Source organism: Martes martes (genome assembly GCF_963455335.1).
Source record: "Martes martes genome assembly, chromosome: 13".
In the NCBI taxonomy this organism is placed as follows: domain Eukaryota; kingdom Metazoa; phylum Chordata; class Mammalia; order Carnivora; family Mustelidae; genus Martes; species Martes martes.
In genome coordinates, this window is record NC_137901.1 from 16,748,231 (window position 1) to 16,769,705 (window position 21,475).

At 46.5% G+C, this 21,475-nt stretch overlaps 1 protein-coding gene across 2 annotated transcripts in view; it reads right to left on the reverse strand.

Annotated features, from left to right (window-relative positions):
- The window catches only part of ZNF532 (zinc finger protein 532), a 59,328-nt gene that overhangs the window by 17,335 nt on the left and 20,518 nt on the right, over positions 1–21,475 (reverse strand). For both annotated transcript variants that reach the window (XM_080821734.1, XM_080821735.1), the window contains exons 4-5: positions 15,261–15,423; positions 11,277–11,558 (exon numbers count right to left, since the gene is read on the reverse strand). In XM_080821734.1, the coding sequence (XP_080677860.1) occupies positions 11,277–11,558; positions 15,261–15,423 (445 nt within the window). The remainder of the gene's footprint in view (positions 1–11,276; positions 11,559–15,260; positions 15,424–21,475) is intronic.

Below are 21,475 nucleotides of genomic sequence, written 5' to 3' on the forward strand. Positions count from 1 at the left end.
AAGTCTCAGTAAGTCAGAACCAAATCTAGTTAACAGAGTAGGTGATCTATCCAGGAAAAAAACAAGCTGGAACGCTAAGTAAGAAGGGTTTGTTTTTCCTACGGCATGCTCAGACTATGTCCTGGGGACCGCCAGGATCACTGTACTGTCTCTAGGTCACTGAGGTCACGGCGGCCATAGCTAGTTGCTATGCTTGCTTAAAAACAACAACAAACAAGGGGCGCCTGGGTGGCTCAGGCAGTTAAGCATCGGGCTGCTGATGTCGGCTCAGGTCACGGCTCAGGTCACGATCTCAGGGAGGAGAGATCGAGCCCTGTATCAGGCTTGCACTGGGTGTGGGGCCTGCTTCTGATTCTCTTTCCCTCTGCCCCTCCCCCAGCTTGCACGGGCTTGTGCATATGCTCTCTCTCATTAAATATATAAGGCTTTAAAAAAACAATAAGGGGCGCCTGGGTGGCTCAGTGGGTTAAGCCTCCGCCTTTGGCTCAGGTCGTGATCTCAGGGTCCTGGGATCGAGCCCCACATCGGGCTCTCTGCTCAGCGGGGAGCCTGTTTCCCCCCTCCCCCCCGCCTGTCTCTCTCTGCCTACTGTGATCTCTCTCTGTCAAATAAATAAAATCTTTAAAAATAAGTAAATAAAAACATAAAACAAGAACAAACAAAACCAAAACCAGTCTTCTAACTTTCTGGTTCTACGACCAGCTGGTGTGCTGATGACGTCGTACAACCGAAAAAGGAAAACCCAGAGCCGTGACTGAGGCAGAATAATGAAAGGCCAAACCCAGAGCAGACGGGAAAGAAACGTGTCGCACGGCAGTCTCTGTGCCCGGAGCCACATCAGACCCTGGGGCCGGGGGCAAGGGGGGTGCCGAGCGAACGACAGACACTCTGACAGGCTGCCAGGATCATGGCACCAGAACTCCAAAATGCCTGCTGGGGTGTCGTGGGGTCACCAGGGGTACGTGTCAGCCCAGGGCCTCTGCTTCTACCACAAGAGACCAGTGGGGACATGCAGCGGAGCTCTGGGGCTCCCGTGTACGGACACAAACAGACCCCGTGTCCCCTCCCTGTCAGGAGACTCACTCACCTCCACTGTCCTACAGTCACTTCATTAAAGGTCCTCCCCGGGGCAACCTGCTATTTCCCATCCTTCCCCCTCACAATGAGAGAAACAGCAGCGACGGCGCCGTGGGCTCTGCGCCGCCACATTTCACCGACTCTAGGACATTCAGGACTCAAAGGCCACATGAGTACGAAAAAACCTTTGCTGCCAGCTTCTTCTGGGTCTGGTCCAGCTTTGATCCCCTTCTTCTACTTAAAAAGGTCTGTCCCGTCTTCTCAGCCTCTGTTTCCTCAAATACATGCGTACAGACGGGGACACATTATTTCTCTATTGTCTCTGTTCTCAGAGAATCCAGTCCTTAAGAGGGGACCACAAGAAAGAATACAGTGGTTTTTTTTTTTTCCTTCTAATAACATTTTTAATACCATCTTTTGGCCCTTTTGATTTAAAAAGCAACCTGAGGGGACACCTGGGTGGCTCAGTTGGTTAAGCAGCTGCCTTCGGCTCAGGTCATGATCCCAGTGACCTGGGATCGAGTCCCACATCGGGCTCCTTGCTCGGCAGGGAGCCTGCTTCTCCCTCTGCCTCTGCCTGTGCTCGCTCGCTCTCTCTCTCTCTGACAAATAAATAAATAAAATCTTTAAAAAAAAAAAAAAAGGCAACCTGAATAGGAAAAAAGTCACTGTGAAAGATATGTCCCCTACAATCACCGTTACGAAAGTACAAGTATTACTACAGAATAAAGATACTAAAGCATAGTGTCTGAAGACTTGAGTTGGCTCCCTCTGCGATCATTTATTTCCACAAATCAGAAGACAAAAGAAACTAGACATTCCTCCTCAAGATAATCACTGGTTTTTATCCGATCATCTATTAGACGTCTGTAAATACGCTCAACAAGCAAGCACAAAGATCCCAAGAGCTACCACTAAAACCATCAACTGCTCAGGCTGAAGGTCCCAGACCGCGTGACCCCGCAGCGTCCTGGAGTGAGGACAAACGTCATGCAGCCCCTGAAAGGCTCTTCTGTGGGTGTCTGCTTGGTGCTGCTTTCCAGCCTTACAATTCCTAGGCTCTGAGGGGCTCTGTGCACACAGAGTCCCACTTTCTCCCCTGACGGCCCTTCCAAAGGCATCTGTGCAGTAGCACGGGCAGTGGACACAGGAAAGCCATGGGGCTTGCTGAATTAATGAATTATGGAATCGAGCAGTAGAATCTTCCTCCTTGCTCCAGTCTCGCCTGGGGCACTGGCTCTTCTTCTGCCAAATAAGATCTGTTCTCAACCCTAACCTGGAGACCCCACACTCTGAACTTGAGGTGGAGGGAGGGGCTGCTGGGTTCTAGCCCTCGGCACAAGTTAAAGTCTGAAAACGGCCTCACAGTCCTTTTGGGTCTAAAGTCTTCCCGTCTATTAACTGAACTGAGTGGGGTTTCGTGAGCTCTCAGTTACCTTCTAGAGCCATGTTAGGGTTCCTTAGAAGTCAATAATGGCTAGAATGGCTTTTCTTTCTTTCACCGCCCCCCACTTAATGGTATGCAGAAATTATTTTCTGCTTGCTCAGGGCTTGGAAGGAGTATCGACTTAGACACAGAATCCTATGCTAAATTCTTTTCTTTTCTTTTTTAAGATTGTATTTATTTGACAGTGAGAGACACAGCAGAGAGGAAACACAAGCAGGGGGAGTGGGAGAGGGAGAAGCAGGCTTCCCACTGAGCAGGGAGCCCATGCGGAGCTCAATCCCAGAACCTTGGGATCATGACCTGAACCGAAGCAGATGCTTAATGACTGAGCCACCCAGGCGCCCCTCCTACGCTAAATTCTTAAAATCTAAAAATCTGGTCTGCCACTTGGATTTAGGGATGTACTTTCTGAAAGAAATTACAAATCCATGCTGCAATCCTGGACAGGAACATAAAAAAGTCTCCCCACATAATACAGCAGATCCAAACATCGTACCAATGTTCTAAAGCCTAATGACCACGTTCACCACTGACTGGACAGAGAAACCTAACCCCAGAGCAGATCTGGAAACTTCAAGTCAGGGAAGAAACCACTTTCCTCCCTGAGCCCCACAGGCACGGGAAGGGACAGAGCTTTGACAGATAAGAGGAAGGGTTGTGGCGGCCATCGGTCTGGGGCGGCGGAAGCAGACAGAATGGAAACTGCTCCGTCTGCGGCAGTGAGGGAATTAAGCCTCTGGCTACAGGCGATATTTTCCGTAAGGAAGCTTCTTAAGCCAGCAGGACCGGGTACCCAGCTCCCGGCACCCGGCACCTGGAGCAGACCGGGCCGGGAACCGTCTTTCTCCCGTCTGGCAGCAGCACCGGCCACCCAGCCTCGACGGAGCTTTTACTGCCTGAGCCTCCAGTGATAAACAGGAAAAGCCCGAGGCATCCTCTTCAGACTCCAAAATGAGAGCGAGCAGGCCTTGCGGCCAATGCACCTCGGTGGCCCAGACGTCCATAAACATCTCCCTGGTGGTGGGCAGCACCCAGCTCGAACCAGCGGCTGCTTGGGCGCCTCGCTGGGGGGCTGGCTTTTCAGAAGAGCCCCCTAGGCGCCCTACTTCAAGTGCAAAGGTATAACTTGGTATCTGTAGCGCCCGTGACTGGGCCACACTGAGGGTCACAACTGCCTAAATAACCAGCACACCAGGGCAGGCCCGCTCATTCCACAGTACTGACGGGGCTCCTCCTTTTAGGAACCGGGAGTGTCCCGCCCTCAAGGAGATCACAGTGGGTCGAAGGCAGAACTCAATGAAGACGGGGTTCCCACGCTGGGCCTGGACTGCAGCAGTCACAGGTACATGGAGGAATAGAAAGGGGCCGAGCAGGCTCGGGCACTTCTACCGGCCACGACTAGCTGAATCCAGTGTACCCGAGCACACCAGGCAATGAGTCCAAGAAGCAAGGTATACGTGAGGGCCCTTGGGCAGCTCTCTATGGCTGGAACCACAGGAGAGGCACAGCGGAGCAGGTATGGAGAAGGTGCACATGAGAAGGGCATTAGACTCCACCTTAAACATACACAGGGAGGGTCCACGCAGGACAGACGGACTTGTACTCTGAAGAGATCAGGCCCGCAGCTGGGTGGGGGTCTACCCGCCAGCTCTGTTATCTGCCAGTGAGTCTAACCTCCCGGGCTCTGATCACAGGGCAGTTGGACCCTCCAACCGGGACCCCCAGCAGCTCCGGCTCAGGCCCCACCAGTGCCTAAATCCTAACAGACTTCCAAAGGCCAGCCCACCGGTCCAGTTACTGGGGCTCAAAACATTTACACACCCGCCTACCACTCCATCTTATTAATTTTATTGTACATCCCCTGATTTGGGGTTTTACACTTAACATCCAACGGGGTGTGTGGTAACATGCCCTGAACCACAGTGTAATCAGAAAACATGCACAGTGCGGCAGTAAGAGAAGTTAACAGAGAAGGCCAGGTCTTTTTCTTAGACTACATTAACTAGGTGTATGCAAATAAGTACTTGCAGCCTTCAACCTTGTTTGGAGAAACCTCCAGTGATTTTATAGAAAAATGCCTCCTAAAATGGCTGTAACAGACACCTGACCACATACAGACATTTCACCCTAAAAGCAAATCTTCCTAAGACTCCAAAACAACAACAACAACAACAACAACAAAAAATCTATTCTGGCCATAAACAAAATTTGGAATAAAATATTCTTATTTGAGTCACATTTTCTAAATAACTTGTTAATCTTTCTCAAAAGCATTTTATTTTTCTTCATTTTCTGTCCCTCATGGAATCGTCCGTAAATTTCAGACATGGAAGTGAGGCGCCCACTTGTCATTTCATCTTTGATTCAGAGTGCCACATCTCCTAGCTCCTTCTCTGCATCTCTGACTTTACCTCCTTTCCATCTGAAGTGGGCGCGGTGGGCCCCTGAGCACCCCAGATCATTCAGCAGCCACTGCACAGGTGTGATCAGCACTGCTTGCCCTTCCCTACCCTTCGGGACACATAGGAACACACACTTCTCAGTCCGCTACAACTGGGGCTGGTCACATGAGTCCTTCTGACCAATGACGCACTGCGTGTCACATCCAGAATAAGGGCGTGTAACGGCCGGATGGGATTCTCCAGTCTTCCCCCCACCCCAGCCCCGTACAGTGACACCTATATGGAGAGGGCGGGGCTGAAAGAAACCGCCTTGATCACTGAGTCATCAGTGGGAAGGACAGGCGCCCCACCGAAGTGCCGAAACTCATAGCAAACTACATGTGCAAGAATAAACTTTTATTGCGTAAATCAGTGGGCTCTAGGGGATTTTACTGCCACACAGGATAAATGGGTGGGGGGGTTGCTCTCAAAGGGCAGACTTCTTTTTTATTTACTTACTTATTTATTTATTTGACAGACAGAGATCACAAGTAGGCAGAAAGGCAGGCCGAGAGGGAGGAGGAAGCAGGCTCCCCGCCGAGCAGAGAGCCCCACGCAGGGCTCAATCCCAGGACTCCGAGATCATGACCTGAGCTGAAGGCAGAGGCTTTAATCCACTGAGCCACCCAGGCGCCCCTCAAAGGGCAGACTTCTAAGAAATGCAGCTCATCAGGTTCCATACCAAACCTACTGGATCAGAAACCACTGGGATACAGCCCAGCAACCAGCCTTTTACCAAACCCTCCAGGTGATTCTGATGCACAGTCAAGTTCTGGGAACCACTAATTAAAATATGGTGCCAAATCAAAGGGCATTAGCTTCCTTGACACGAGTGCTGTTATCCTGCAGCTGCAAAGAGGGACGGGTTGTATCAGATCGTCAAAAGCCAGGGACGCGTGGGTGGCACAGTCGGTTAAGCATCTGACTCTTGGTTTCGTCCCGGCTCAGACGTGATCTCGTGATCTCAAACCCCGAGTTGGTCTCCTCGCTGAGCCATGGAGCCTGCTTAAGACTCTCTCTCTCCCTTTGCCCTTCCCCCATGCACTCTCTCTCTAATAAATAATTAAATCTTTTTTAAAAAATTGTCAAAAGCCAAAATGATTTCTTTTTTTTTTTTTTTTAAAGATTTTATTTATTTGACAGACAGATCACAAGTAGGTAGAGAGGCAGGCAGAGAGAAAGGAAGGGAAGCAGGCTCCCTGCTGAGCAGAGAGCCTGATGCGGGGCTCGATCCCAGGACCCTGGGATCATGACCTGAGCTGAAGGCAGAGGCTTTAACCCACTGAGCCACCCAGGCGCCCCCAAAATGATTTCTTATATACAGTTGCTAAACCCCATGCGCCCCACATAATATTTGTGTACTTGATTTTTAAAAAAAAAAAACCTAAATAAAGACCTCTGCATCTACTTGCTAGGATTTACCTTGCAAAATCCCTCCCAGCTTCTTGCCCTACAATCAGGTCACTCAGAGGAACGCCGGGTAAAATCTCCTCCCAAAATGGAAGCTCTCTCCCAACAAAGCAGTGAGCCTAGAGTCAGCTGTAAATTCAGCCATTTCAGCCAGGCCCTTTAGTGCTATCCTGTACAGAAGAGTGGTAAGCGAGAGACTCTCAGAAGCTATGCTGAAACCCTGCTACCCTCTCTGTGGCGTTACTCTACTACCACCAAGTACCCTGGGAACAAAAAGAAATAAAATGTATCTGGAATCAGCTGTTCTCAGTCTTCGATGCGTTCTTTTTCCTGGTGCTCAGAACGTGGCGACACAACAGTCTGGTCTCTGAAACGTTTGGGCTCAATGAGGCAGAATGAACTGGGATTTTAAGAATCCACCCAACTTTCTCCTTTTAGACAAGCAGGATATTTGGTCATATCCCATTTTCCATCACACACACACACACACACACACACACGGAAGCTCCTTTAGCCCCATGTAAAGGGGGAAAAGTGAACTTATCCACACTAGCTAGGCCCGAATAAAGGGCCTCTTTCTGGGGCATCCATTTCCCCCCTCAAGGACACTGGTTCCATTTTCCCTAAAGAAGCAGGACAGGAGCCTTCTCTTGGTCAACTGTAAAACTAATTTCCCAGAAAACAATGGGCTTTACCTGTCCTTTTCCCTCATATTCTATAAAATGGCTCTTATATATTCCAACAACGGGATATATTTTACAAGTCTGAGTGTCTGATAAAAATCCATGAATTGCCATGTACATTATTAGCTCACACTAAATAATGAAGAAGCCACTGTGAAACGTCCTGCTTTCTTCTATCCATACTGTTTCCCCGAGTCTAGTGTCCCATGCTAAGTGATCATCAAAATGCACACACACACACCGTGTCTTGAAAATATATGTTTCTCATTCTCAATGAAAGAAACCGGGGACTCTGGAGCTCAGGTGGGTCATGAATGCAAGCCCCACACTGGGCATGGAGCCTACTGAAAAAAAAAAAAAAAAAAAAAGGAAAAAGGAAAAAAAGAAAGACACCAGTCTCCCTAGAGAGATGGTTGACTGCAGGGCTGAAATGGGGAGAACAGAGGATGAACTGGGAATCTATCGACGGAATAAAGTAAGGGAGTCTCCAAAGTGGGGGCATGTGGAAAGGACACAGGAGCCAACTTTAGCAGCTCCCCCTGGAAATCTAAAATAATCTCAACCAAAAAATACATAATGACAGTAATTTAGCTCTGCCCAATTTCTAGACACAGAACTGGACCATACCTACACCTTTGGAGAATCTCCAAGTATCTCGTAAGGTTCATCTGAATGCCATCTGAGTCCCGTAATTCAGTAAACACTACTCTATTTACGCTCTTTCTAGTTAAATAGTTCCATAATGGGGGCGCCTGGGTGGCTCAGTGGGTTAAACCTCTGCCTTCAGCTCAGGTCATGATCTCAAGGTCCTGGGATGGAGCCCAGCATCGGGCTCTCTCCTCCGAGAGCAGCCCGCTTCCTCCTCTCTCTCTGCCTGCCTCTCTGCCTACTTGTGATCTCTGTCAAATGAATAAAATCTTAAAAAAAAAAAAAAGTTCCATAATGTTCCATAATGATCTCTCAATGTGTAGGGCAGCAGATAACCAAATGGCTATAAATAATTATCATAGATCAGCCTATAATTTTCTAGATCTGGACAAGTACAGGCAACTTTTATTTTTTAACTTGCTATCAGGTTACCTAAGTGCAGACTGTGTGATCTAACCTCACGTTATCTCGTTGAGGGGATCCTAATTTGCGGTTCCTAGAAGACCCCTAAAGCAATCAAGAAAGAATGTCAGGAGGTACATGAGCCCCTAAAATTGTACATAAAATTCTGTGTATTTGTACATTTATCTGGGGAAGGGCTCACGGCTGAGATGAGACCATCAGGATAATGATACTGACAAGCTCATCTTCCTGTTTTTGTATCTGAGAGCAGGGACACGGGGAAGATGAGAGGATTTCTGTGGTCAAAAAAACTAATGTCCAAACCTAGACGTGACTGACACAATACCCCTTTCCAAATGGGCAACATCACAAACCATGGAAGCTACAATAACAGATTTAGAACTTGTCCTCAAAGAGTGCTATGATTTTAAAAGGCAGCTACAACCTGCCCATAACAAAACAATAATATCAGCTTTAGAAAGTGATTGATTTTATACTGCTTTCTCTGTACTGAAGTTCAGTTAAGAATCGTTTCTAAATGTGGCTGCTTTCCAACTCTTGCTTTCGGCTCAGATCATGATCTTCCCGTCACGGGATCGAGCCCCAAGTTGGGCCTGTCACTCAGCATGGCGTCTTCCTTGTCCCTCTCCCTCTGCTTCACACTCTCTTTCAAATCAGTAAATAAAATCTTAGATAATCAATCAATCAATCCAATCAGGCTGCTTTAACTACTCTTTTTTAAATGGCTAAAATAATAATGTGACAAATTGTTCTTAAATTATTACATCACTGTAAATTTTTATGGATTACCTGCCCCCAATTTTTTAAAAATTATTTGACTTAATATCTAATTACAACAAATTACTTAAAAAAATTTTTAAAAGCCACTGGAAGTGGATAGTGCATGTGTACTAGTAAAAAATATATATACTCTACATTAGTGAAATAAAGAAACTAGCTACTAAAAATAAGTAACTAGCATAGCTGGATCTATGGTTTTGAACCCTGAAGACAAAGCTCCTAAAGATCTTTGTTTTGATGTGGAACTCCATACAATATTTTTAGTAAAAATTTTTTGGATGGGAATTGAGTCGAGAGAAAAAAAAAATCAAACAATTATTGAGACCAAAAGAGGCCATCTTAAAAGAGGCAGCAGTAAATTACCCAGACAGGAGTTTTTAATTTATGCCAAGTGGGCTGACTCCTAACTCAAAGCCTTTTCTCCGAAATAACTGTATTAGCAGCAGTAACACTAAAGCAAACCGCTGTGGTTGGCAGAATGTGCTCACACTATTCTCAAAATTATATATACACACACACTTATTTTTTTAGGCATGATTACAGTATTAAAATGAAGTATCCCTTCACAGTGCTCTGGGTCAGAACATTTACGTAATGGTATTTCACTGGGTAATCTGATGAAATCAGATCTTTCCAGTAATTTCTCACCTGGTGGAAATAAAAAATTATGCTCTCCTGGGACCTTTAGCCAGATACCATTTTCAAATCCCTCATCATTTCGCATTTATGTCTCACCTTAAATCCAAAAGGACTGGAGGCCACTGATCACCTCACAGCAGTTCCCTCTAGGTACCTACAGCACAGGACACTGTGTGGTCACTAAATATGTGATTACTCCCATTTTAAAGAAGAGAAAGTTAAGTCTAAGGGGGGATAAGATGTCTTCCAAGTCAGCACTCATTCTTGATCCATTAATTTGAGAAATATCTATCGGCGTGCTGTGGGCTGGGGACAGAAGGCCGCCAGTTGTTCTGGATGGGAACTGAAGGAGGAAGAGGGATGAAGCTGCTACTGGGAGAAAGAGGTAAGAGGCAGCCTTTGCAGAGGGATGGGTCAGGGTAAGGGAAGCACGGGCTGCCCTGGAAACACGTAGGGGAAGGGGCCGAGGAAGGCTCTCCAGATGGGGTGAGGTCGAAGCTGAGAGCACTAAGAGCAGGTAGCACCAGGGCAGCACACTCCTGTAAAGCCCCACAGACGAGTGGGCGAACAGTGTCTCAGGCAGGTGGGGCAGGGGCCCCCGGGTGGCTCAGTCGGTCAAGCATCTGCCTTTGGCTCAGGTCACGATCCCGGGACCCTGGGATGCAGCCCCGCGTCCTCGGCAAGTCTGCTTCTCCCTCTCCCTCTGCCCCTTCACCGGCTCACATGCTCGTGTGCGTGCTCTCTCTCAAATAAGTAAGTAAATGAAATCTTTTTAAAAAATAAATGAAGCAGGCGGAGCAGTCTCATTTGTCTAGTGCGCCCCACGTGAGACACGGCTGGAGGGAGGGAGATCGGGGAGACCCAGGGAGCCATCGGACAGCTGAGGCCAGTGGGAACGCATTTCGGGGAGGTCTCTCTGCAGCCAGAGTGGCCTGAACAAAGATGGAAGGAAGCGTCAAGCCAGGTTGGACACCAGGCTTTGGGCGGCAGAAACTGGGGGCTGGGGGCAAGCCTGGGTTCCCTGTTGGGCAGACCAAGAGCGCCTGTGAATTGTCCAAGAAGCTGAAACAGCTGAGAAAGTGGTTGGATTTGGGGACTGGAATGCAGGCAAGAAACCACAGCTGGAGACAGAGATGTGGGAGTTATCTGTACATATATACAGGAAGTGAAGCCATGAGGGTAACCGAAATTTCCCCGAGAGGTTTGGCGGGGGGGGGGGGGGGGGGGGGGTGTCTCAGGAGGGCTACTATAGAATAAGAGACTACAGTTCTACAAAAACCAAATGCAATGCAGCTTCTTTCCAGATCCTAACGGAAAAAATCCAACTTTAAGACTACTGGAACCGTATTACAAAATTGTCTTGCTAGTTTCATGAGGTCTAATAATGGGCATTAAAAAAAAAATCCCTTAGTTGGAGATGTGTACTTATTATTTAAAAAAGAGAAGGATATATATAAATATTCCAACTCCAGATTTTTCAGTGACTTTTCAGCTACTGAGCTTCTCCTGGATAGCTTTAGGAAGGATGCAGTATCCCTTCCCACTACCAAACTCAGGAAAGAATCATATTAAGTCATACAAATACTAATAGTTTTCCAAACATCACTTCCTCTTTCTCCTCCTTTCTTCCTTATTTGTTAACTCCTGGCAGAGCCAAGCTCCCGAGTTTTGGACGTCTGCCCAGTCCTGTGCTCTTCCTCACACCCATGGGTGGCCTCTTGCTCTTACCTTCCCGTGCTCCTTCCTCACGTGGGAAATGTAAACATCTCTCTGCGTGAACAGGCGGTCACACTCCCAACACGTCCAGCCGGGACTGGCCACCTTCTTGGGTTCCAGGGACTTTTTCACAGGTGACGGAGACTTCTTTTCCAGTTTCTCTTTCCCATTCATGGATCTGGTATCCTCTTTGTTTTGATTTGCTGAATTTTGAGTTGCAGGCTTAATGCTCAAAGGCAAGTTTATACCCAAGTTTGGAGGCCCTTCAATACTTTTCAATGTTCCATGCATAGACTATGTTACAAAAAGAAAAGAAAGATCTATCATAAATGGTTACCATGGAGAGAAACACACGTGGACTACTCTTGACATGTTACAGATATTCCAATAGGATTTTATATTCATTCAGAAACATTTCTTAATAGAGCAAAAAGGAAACCTATGCAAACAGACACTTAAAAAGAGACAGAGAAGAATTAACTTTTGTGGTTGCTCTGAATTATACATTCCTAGTTCCAAGTAACTTCTGAAAGCTTATTCGCTTGTGCCATTTTTAAATTCTTTAAAAAATAAAGCCTTCTGCTTTGAGTCCAAGTTATTCCTGGCTCTGTCCTCCCCCAGTGAACCAGTGAGTTCTCTCCACAACAGACTCTTCCTGGGGAAGGAGGTGTTTACTTTCACATCTACCCAGAGACGTGGGGCTAGGCTGATGCACGGGTAGGTGTTCAAGACCCCCGGCCAAGCACCCTTCCACAAACACCTGAGACAAGAGCGGGGCCTTCTCCCTCCCTTTCAGATCCTCCACATTCTTGGGACACGTGTAAGAGTTTGGATTTTCGTTGGGGTTTTTTGGGGTACCATCAGGACCCCCGCATCCTATCCTGATCTGTCCCGTCTTCCTGACAACACCCAGACTTCTAGGCTGTATACAGCAGAGACTCAAAAAGCCTTTTACAATTGCTTAGCTTTACTGTCATTAACGTGACAACCACAACGGCCAACCCACTCAAACTCAGAGGACTCCAAATTCTACCAGGGGAAAGCGGGTGCCATTTGATCCTAAAGATCATCGTGCCTTTGGTTTTTGTTTTGTTTGCGTTCTAGAAACAGAGTCCAGGAAAAAAAAAAAGGAGGCAACGAAGTCTGTGCCTCAGTGTAGAATTTATCTTTAAACAGGCCTTCTCGTGTTATCAGCCTTCAGGCTAGAGTTCTGAACCTGCAAAACCTACAGAAAGGCACAACATGACACACGTTTCCCAAGCGCTCCAGGCCTCCTACATCCCGGAGATTCACACTGAGTGTATCTCGACTCCATATTCTTTCCTGAGTGTTGGAGTCTGAAGCGGCTCCCTCAGGGTACTCTCCATCACACCTTCCCAGGCAAGATCACCTCTAATCAGTGCCACGAATTTGCCAACCCTCCTTACGGTCTTACCACAAAAAGAAAGAGGGGGTTCTGTAATTTTCCCATGAGCAAAGGTGTCAAGTCTCTCCAGAGGATCCTCAAACTGGTCCCTAAAAAGAGGCCTGGGAGGAAAATGTCTAATGTTCTTTGGCACAAGAAAGTCTGCAGGGAGGCAAGGCGTGAGCTCGGGACAGACAAAAAGCCGGGCACTGGCTTCTCTGCCATTTCGCAGGGCAGAGGCTTTTGGGTTTCCAATGGCCTTTTCCAAAACAGAAGCCAAGTGTTTACCTTTTTAACCATTTAAAACCCAAAGAAAACAAAAACCCAAAATCTCCTAGTAAACTTTTCATAAGTTTCTAGGCAAATACATTTTTACAAACTAGAAAGTTGAGGAGAGGGTATTTATAATTTATTTAATAAGTATTTAATAAGTATTTAATATTTAATAAGTATTCTTTGGTAAGACAACCTTGCGGTGCTACAGGAATTACAGAAAAGCAGCAAAAAGTTCTGCCCTGACAAGAGGGCAAGGTCATGGGTGCTACAATGGGAATTTCTACTTTATTCATTCCATTTTCACATCATAAAGTAAAAATAGTATCGTTTATTAAAAGCAAAAGTCTTTATTAAATAAAAGAAATACCACTTAATTCTTTTAGAACTGATTTTTTTCTTAGATCCTGTAACAACAAGTAACTTGAACAACTGTAACTTGAAAGTTTGCTTTTTATGTAAATGCCAACATGCACACAGGGAATCAAGCTATACTCTGGAAGAAGAAATGCTATGAACGGATTAAATTAGGCGAAAAAAGATCTACCTTTAAAAGAATATGTATGGGGGCTCCTGTCCTGCTTTCTCTTAATTTCCTCTTCACAAAAAAGTGAACAGCACAGGTATCAGGTGATATAAATAAACTCACAAGAACTAGTACAGATCTTAAAAATGAAAACAAAAGTAGAGTGCCCCTAAAACTTTATCTTTATTCTTACCCATCCCCAAACACATAAAGGCAGGATATTTTAAATGTATAGGACATACTTGAAATGAGAACACAAGTGAGTATTCCCACTGTTTTTCGTGTCACGTGGTCTCGTAAAGGTTCAGATGAATAAAAACAATTCTTTCGTCCTTGTGGCCACAGGATTTTGCCACTCCTCTTCAGTCTCTACTCTTGGAACCTTGTATTCCTCCAAATTCACTATTAACACAAGGAAGACCCTAACCACAATGTCAATGACCCCACTTCCAGATGTAAACATGAGTTCCAGAAAGCAAATACCTTAAAAGCCTCTTAAGAAGTTAACTTTTCTTTCGTTTTCCTCTCTGTAAAAAGTATGCTAAAATATTTGGGTCTAATTCCAATGTCACTATGTTTTTATGAGCAGTTTTTAGGGTTTGGGTTTTTTTTCCCCCAATCATTAAGTATTTGTTGTCAAGACAGTTTTGTGATTTTAGTTAAAACCTTTAAAATATCTTAAGAGGATTTTACTGTACTTTAAGTGATAATGATGAAATGTATCTCCCATGCACTGATTCACTGTAGTAATGCTACAGAGCCACTACCTTAGCCCGGCCGCCAATGAGCAGACCCTCCAATGAACAGGCGTTAGGTTCTTTGCAATAGGCAGTTATGCTACGTGAGCTCAGATATGCTCAACACAGGAAATTTCAAGGGTTAACAGTCCATTCATCTAATTAAGATGAGACCGGACTAACTCGGGAGACCTGATTTGCTCACCTTTCTCGTATTCCATATTAAAAAAGAGAAGAACTAAGAGGAAGAGAGATGGGAGTTCATGGTATCAGGACACTGTTGCTTTCTCTTTTTAAAAAGTCAAGTCACTTTAAGCTCTGAGAGCTCCCAGATATTATGTCCTTATCACACAGCAATAAAACTGCTTACCCTTTCACAGTGGGCACTTAGGAGGCTAAGACTAAGCACTGCCCTCCATGAGCTTCAAAGGCTGTATAGAGATTTAGGTGCCCCTTTTGGGGTTTGGAGGGTGAGAATTATCCAACCTGGACATTTATTCATTTCGTTAACTGAACACTTGCCAGGGGCCACTCTTCTATCCTACACATTTTACCTTCGATTTGCACACAACCTTGATAGAAAAAAAGACTTAAAAAAAGACGCAGGGGAATCAATTATCATGTAAATTTAATCGCTTACATAATTTCAAAGGAAAACCTTCATCTTTCTAAATACACCAATATTTACAACGAATTAACACAACTCGTCAGAGTCCCTGTCTATTTCTAAGTCCATTACAACACGGACTTCTCAAAAAAAGTAAATTTCACAGTCATCATTTTCACATGCAGGGACAAGAAGAGCCCTGATACTTATTTCTGAGAACCACGGCATGCATGTGTTACTCTGCACTGACCTGTCACAGGACGCAGATAAAAAGCATCAGCGAAGTGGATGATGGCAGCATTCTGTAAACTGCTCTGTACCAACAACCAGCATCCGTCCCTTCCCCCTAGAGCAGGCATGCCTTCTCTTCACCTGCAGCTCAGCCCTGACTTACAATCAATGAATGGGTCTGCAATTGACTTAAAGGACACGAGAGATGCGCACACACCTTGATATGGTCCATCATGAGTTGCTTCTGTGCATATAAAAGAGAACAGTCTGGACACTTGAAAACAGACACCTTCTGGTTTTCGATGTGTTGGTCAAAGTGGCGATACAGCAGGGTTTGCAGGGTAAAAACAGTGTCGCACATGGAACACTTATATATTATTCTAAAACAGAAGAAGTGCGTGGAAATGTCAGTCAGCCCTCGTCTCGGAAGCCAAAGGAACTGCTACTTTACATCTCATCTCAAGAATTCAGGAGGCAGGAGCAGTGAGAACACATAAACACGGTAAAAAGAACAAAACAGTTTAGCTGTGAAACAAACTTTGGGAGGCAACCGGCATCACTCAAGGGCAGATCCGTCTTAACATTTCGAGTAAAGATGCATTCAACCCCATTTGCATAGAAGTCTAAATTAATGACCATTTTACGACTTACAGATCTACAGCGGAGACTGTTTGTACAAGACCTTCACCTGTTAGTTACTTTAACACAGAGCAAAAGCATCTTGGTTTTTTGGTTTTTGTGTTTGTTTGTTTGTTTTTAAGTATCCTTTAAGGGAAGACAAGGAAGGCAGCTGGGAGGTGGTCCCCTAACTTGAAAAAGCATTTGACAATGAACTAAAGTAGGCCTGTTCAGCTCCAACGCCGGCACAAGCTCTTACTTGTCCCAAGTTTTCTTTTCCAGTTGGGGGAAATTTTACACTTGGATTGCAGAATTTCCCTACATGTTCTCAACACAGAAAGCCCTACACGGTCAACAATTATACACCCCCCGTCCCAAAAAAAAGAGAGAGACAGAGAGAAAGAGGGAAAGAGAAAAAAGAAAATCCATACCATTGTTGTTTCAATTTACATCTACTGAGCTTAAAATGGTTTAAAATTCCGTCCACTACAGACCATTTCCCTACCCGGGGTTAGCTGCCAAGCAGCCTCCCTAAGCCAACTCAGACCTGAGCCTTCTGCACACAACCCCTTCCAACCACTAACACCTTCCACCGAAGCTCAGGCAGGAGAAGGACTAGACTCCCCAGCCACCACCCTCCGCCCCCAGGGGCTTCACTGCTCACTCAGGATGCCACGAGGGTCCCCTTTCTCCCGTATCTGCCCCGGGTCTTCCTGGTCCTCCGAGGAGGCCTAGAGACACCACCTGTGCCTCCTTTGAAGCACTGCGAGGACAGGCACAAAGAATCCGAGGGAGCAGCTCAGGAAAATGGCAGACCAACACGGACTGAAGGTCAAGTCGGAGGCGGAAAGAGCGAGCGGAGATTCCATTTGCTACTCGCACAGCAAGGCCAAAGAAAGGAAAGCTTCTGGGAGCCACAGGTCTTCCCTCTCAGGCTCTTCCTAGGAAAGCCCATCTCGCTTCCCGGTTCTCTGTCAATAAATGGCAGACTCAGCTTTTTTTCACCTTTTCCCACATAAAATGTATAAATTTAATTGGATGAGCGGCACACGAGGTCTTGACACCTATTAATAACTGAGCGCAGATCACGGGCACCTGTGGGGAGAGGAGGGGATTTCCGAGGACTTCGGGACGTCACCGCACAGCTCAAAGGGGGCGCCCTGATGATGTGCCGTCGTGAACGGTACCAAGTGTGACGAGGACGGTCACTTCCTCGCTGTTCAAAACAGCTTAGAACTGAAAAGAGCCCAAACGGACAGTCCTGTCCAGCAGAGGAAAAAGAGCAGCTACGGCATTTTTCACAGATTGTGCGACACACACACGCACGCCAGTGCACGGGGAGATTTTCGTGAAAATTCAAACAACAGGGAACAAGACAGGACGTACGACACGTTCACATTTTTTCAAGGGCGTAGAGAAGACACCGAAGGTCACACGACTGCCATCATCTCTGCCGGACGATACCATACGCACGCTCACTGTTTGCCCTGTCCGCACTTCTTGATTTTTCTGTAATTACCGCAGAGCAAGAGGGGAAAAAAGAGCAGCCTCAGGGAAAGAATGAAGATTAACCAGCTAGGCTAAGAATTTTTCTCAGCATTCTATTCTTACGTTTTTTAGGAAGAACTATTGCATGAAAACTGGCACGGCCCATTTTCCCAGCGCTACATTCCTTTGGGGAGGGGTTTTGTTTGCTTTGACTTTTTTTTTTTTTTTTTTTTTTGCTTTCCACGGAATAGCAAAGAAAGTATAAAATAGGAGAGAAACTATTTACTTCAGCATTTTTCTGAGGAACAGTCTGCTGGTATGATGCCGGAACACCACCCCACCAACTGCTAGTGCTTATCAAGGGGGAGGTGGGGACCATATGGCGGGGAGGTCTGGCGGGCACCAGCCTGACAAGACGGCGCAGGCCGGCATCACCGCTAGAAGCACACATGGGCACCGCCGGTCCCTGATGGGACACAAGGAGCCTCCTGCCAAGAGGACGTGTCCTGCGTCCAGCTGCGAGAAAGCACGACGGACGAGGGTCCTCTTGAGAATGAGGGGGGCCAAAGACATGAGAGGCGGGGGAAGACCGAGCAACTGTTCCAGGCAGAAGAACCCTGACAAGACAGGGCGATTAAATGCAAAACACATTCCTGGATAGGATTTTGAACCTGAAAGGGGCGGGGGGCGGGGGGGGGGGACATTTTCTCATCTATTAGAGAAATTTTCATGGGGTCTACGCATTGAGCAGTAATGTAATCACACCGAGGGCCCAAAGGAGGTGCCATACGTGGGTGACCTTTTTGGGTGGAGAGGCAGAACACACTCTAATATTTATGTCATGCTGCCCCATTTTTCTTTAACGAGAGAGAGAGAGAGACAGAGAAAGAAATGGTGGGAGTAAATGTCAGGAATGTGGGCAACTGGGGAATGTGGGTGAAGGGATATCATCTGTAGAGTTTTCCAACTTTCCCATAGGACAGAAACTACTGAGAAATGTTCAAATGGTGCTCATGTTAAAAAAAACAAAGCTCAAATAAACGAACCTCACAGACACAAGAGTTAGGACATGAAGATCGAGCAAACTCTCCAACTACAATGGCAGAAAACCACGGGACGTAGCCAGGCAAGGGAGGGAAGCCAGGCGGACGGCGAGGGCGAGGCCCGCGTGTACGCAGGCCAACGCTTGGGCACCGCACGGTGAGGGAACAGAAACAAAGAGTGTGGCTGGGTCCCCAGGCTGTGGGAACGGCGGGGGGCGTCCTGCAGAGCTGCAAAGGGCCCTGAAAGCCAAACCTGTGTGTCTGACTGAATCCTACCCTCGCCGCAAGACTGAGGGAATAGTGGGGTAACCGGACTAAGGGCAGCGGCAGAGGGAACTGGAGAGAAGGGGGCAGAGGCGGGGAAGAGGGGGAAAAAGAAACTGAAACCTAAAACCAAGCGTCTGGGTGGCTCCTCGGTTGAGTGATTCTTGATCTCAGCTCAGGTCTTGATCTAAGGCTCACGAGTTCAAGCCCCATGTTGGGCTCCACGCTGGACCCTAACTTAATTAAAAAGCCTAATACAAGGAAGGAGGGAAGGAAGGAAGGGGAAGGGAAGGGAAGGGGAGGGGAGGGAAAGAGAGGGAAAGGAGGGGAAAGAAAGGAAGAGAAAAAAAGAAAGCTAAAACCAAATACCCACACTCAGGTCCAACTTATAGCAACCCAAACTCCAGAATAGTGCGTAACCCTCGAAACAAATGTAAAAGCTTATGGAACCAAAGATTCTAAGCTCAGAAATCACTACCACAAACCACCTCCTTCATTACCACTGACTGAATCCAACTAAGCTCAACGCACTGTCCTGAGCAACAGACCATCCGCACGCCTCCAACCGGTGAACCATGTCACCGACAGGCTCAGGGTGAAGAGAATCTGCTGGATGCCGCACAAATCCCAGGGCCACGGTTCAAATTCAGCCTCATCTGACTCCAAAGCCTCCCGTCGTTCTGCTCTTATAATTTAGTACATGCTGGACTGATTCAGAAACTCCGTCTCTTATATAATCCTAGACTTTGGAGGTCTCACTTCTGCCCTCCCATACATTTAGGGCGGCAAGTAAGAGGAAGGCACAAAATAGCAAAAACCCCGCTGTTTATCAGACGTCAAGGAAAAGACGAAAATAGACACAAACCTCTACCACCATGAAATCCAGGAAAGGGCATTCAAAATGAACTGGAAATCACCCAGAAAGGATTAAAGAGGGCTCACCGCTTTCTTTTAAGACAGCAGGGTAACAAGCCTGACCACACACTGAAAAAGCAAGAAACACAGCACTGGAACAGTGCCTGGCACATATAAGAAACACTACATAAATGTTAAATAAAAATATTTTTAAAAAAATACAGAAGCAGAATCTATGCATTTCAGTTTGAGGTGCTGGGACAACAGGACTTTATGGCACTATATTTTTAGACCTCATAAGAGGTCTAAAAGCCTCGAAAGAAAATGGGGGAGGGCTATTTTTATACTGATCTTTAAAAAAATTAATGCACACCATTTGCTTAACGTTGAGGCATTTGCATAACCACCTGTGAACCCAATCCTGCTAGATTTCAACACCTGAGTCTCCAGGGTAGTCAGGGCTACTGATCTGACCAGGGGAGGCGGGGAGGTGAGCTTACATCAACAGAGCAGAGATGCATTTAATGTCAAAAGGAAGCTTCCGAATCACGTGGAGGCCAGGTAAGTATTCCAGCAGGCACAGCGAGGCCTCACAGGAGGCTGAATGGGGCAAGGCGGCAGGGAAGAGCGAGCTCAAGGCCCCCCTGTGATACAGCCGTGCCACACGGAGCCTGACGGGCAGCACCTGGGGTCCCAGCCAGGCTGCAGGTGGCGACTCGCCTCGGCCAAGCACAGCCAGTCACTGAACGGATGCAGCTGAGTTAAAGCTGCCCGGTTTGGCAGTTTTGCTGTATTTCATCCATAATTTTTTTTCCTTTGGTTTTACAATTTAAAACATAGTAGTTGATGCCTGTCTTTAGAGCTGGTACTTATTAAAGAACAATTGTAGCAAAAATAATTTTAGGAAAATACTGGAGTAATTTCTTCCTATGCATTACTCAAACTGGAAAAATACCGTTTTAGCTTACCTTAATCAGTTGCTGCCCTGTATTCCCAAGTAACAACTACTATTCCGGATGTCAGTTAAGTTTTATTTATTTATTTGAATAAAGAACCCAGTTAGGGGTGCCTGGGTGGCTCAGTGGGTTAAGCCTCTGTCTCCGGCTCAGGTCATGATCTCAGGGTCCTAGGATCAAGCCCCACACTGGGCTCCCTGCTCTGCGGGAAGCCTGCTTCTTCCCCTCTCTCTCTACCTACTTGTGGTCTCTGTCTGTCAAATAAATAAATAAAATCTTTAAGAAAAAAAAAAGAACCCAATTAAAAACTGTATTAACAGGGCAAGACACCGCCTTAGCACCTAGAAGCTTTACTACCATGAACAGCGGGGACCTCAGAGCTCACTCAAGTGTGTCTTCGGGGCCAAGATAACAGGTTATATACGGGTCGCCTGATCTGCAGTTTGCTTCATTTCAAGGATCGAGAGACTAGAGGGGAGGTCTTCCTAGAACAGGATTCCAAACTTTATCCTCATTTTCTAATAAATGCTCCTATAGTGTTCCATCATTAATATTTCCTCAAACTAAATGTTACCATAAAGGCCGGCACACATAACGTGGCGCGTCTGCACATCTTCCCTCTAACACTTCCGTGATCATGGAGTTACGGGCAAAACACAGCAATAGCTTCGTGCAGCAGACTAACCTCACACGTAACAATCAAATTCCATGTTACCATAAATGATATGGGAATGAAATGAGCTTCACCGCGAGGCTGTAACCCAGCGCTATGTACACAACAAAGAAATGTGGAAAGGACCAAAGTCACTGAGCCCCTCTGTGCTCTGATCAGAGGGACTGTGTGCCACACATTTTAAACGTCACCTCCCTTCAGCCTCACACAAACTCTGGGCTGTAAGCACTACCCTCACTTTACAGGGAGAAAAAGGGATGTTGAAACAGAGCACGTGACAGTCCCAGACCTCACAGCTGGTGGGGGGTGGGGAGGATGGCAGGCCTCGAATTCCAAAGCCCACACTCCCTCCCCTTGGCTAAACTGCCCGTGACACAGGCAGGAGGTCCAGGTCTCCTCCAGGGCCACTTCATTATTAAAGACTCAACAAAGCAAAAACTGACCAAAGTAAGAGCAAGATTAACACAAAAATGAAATTTGCTTTTGCTAATCAAGGATTTATACTGGCTATGAAGTTAAATTCACTAACCAGTGT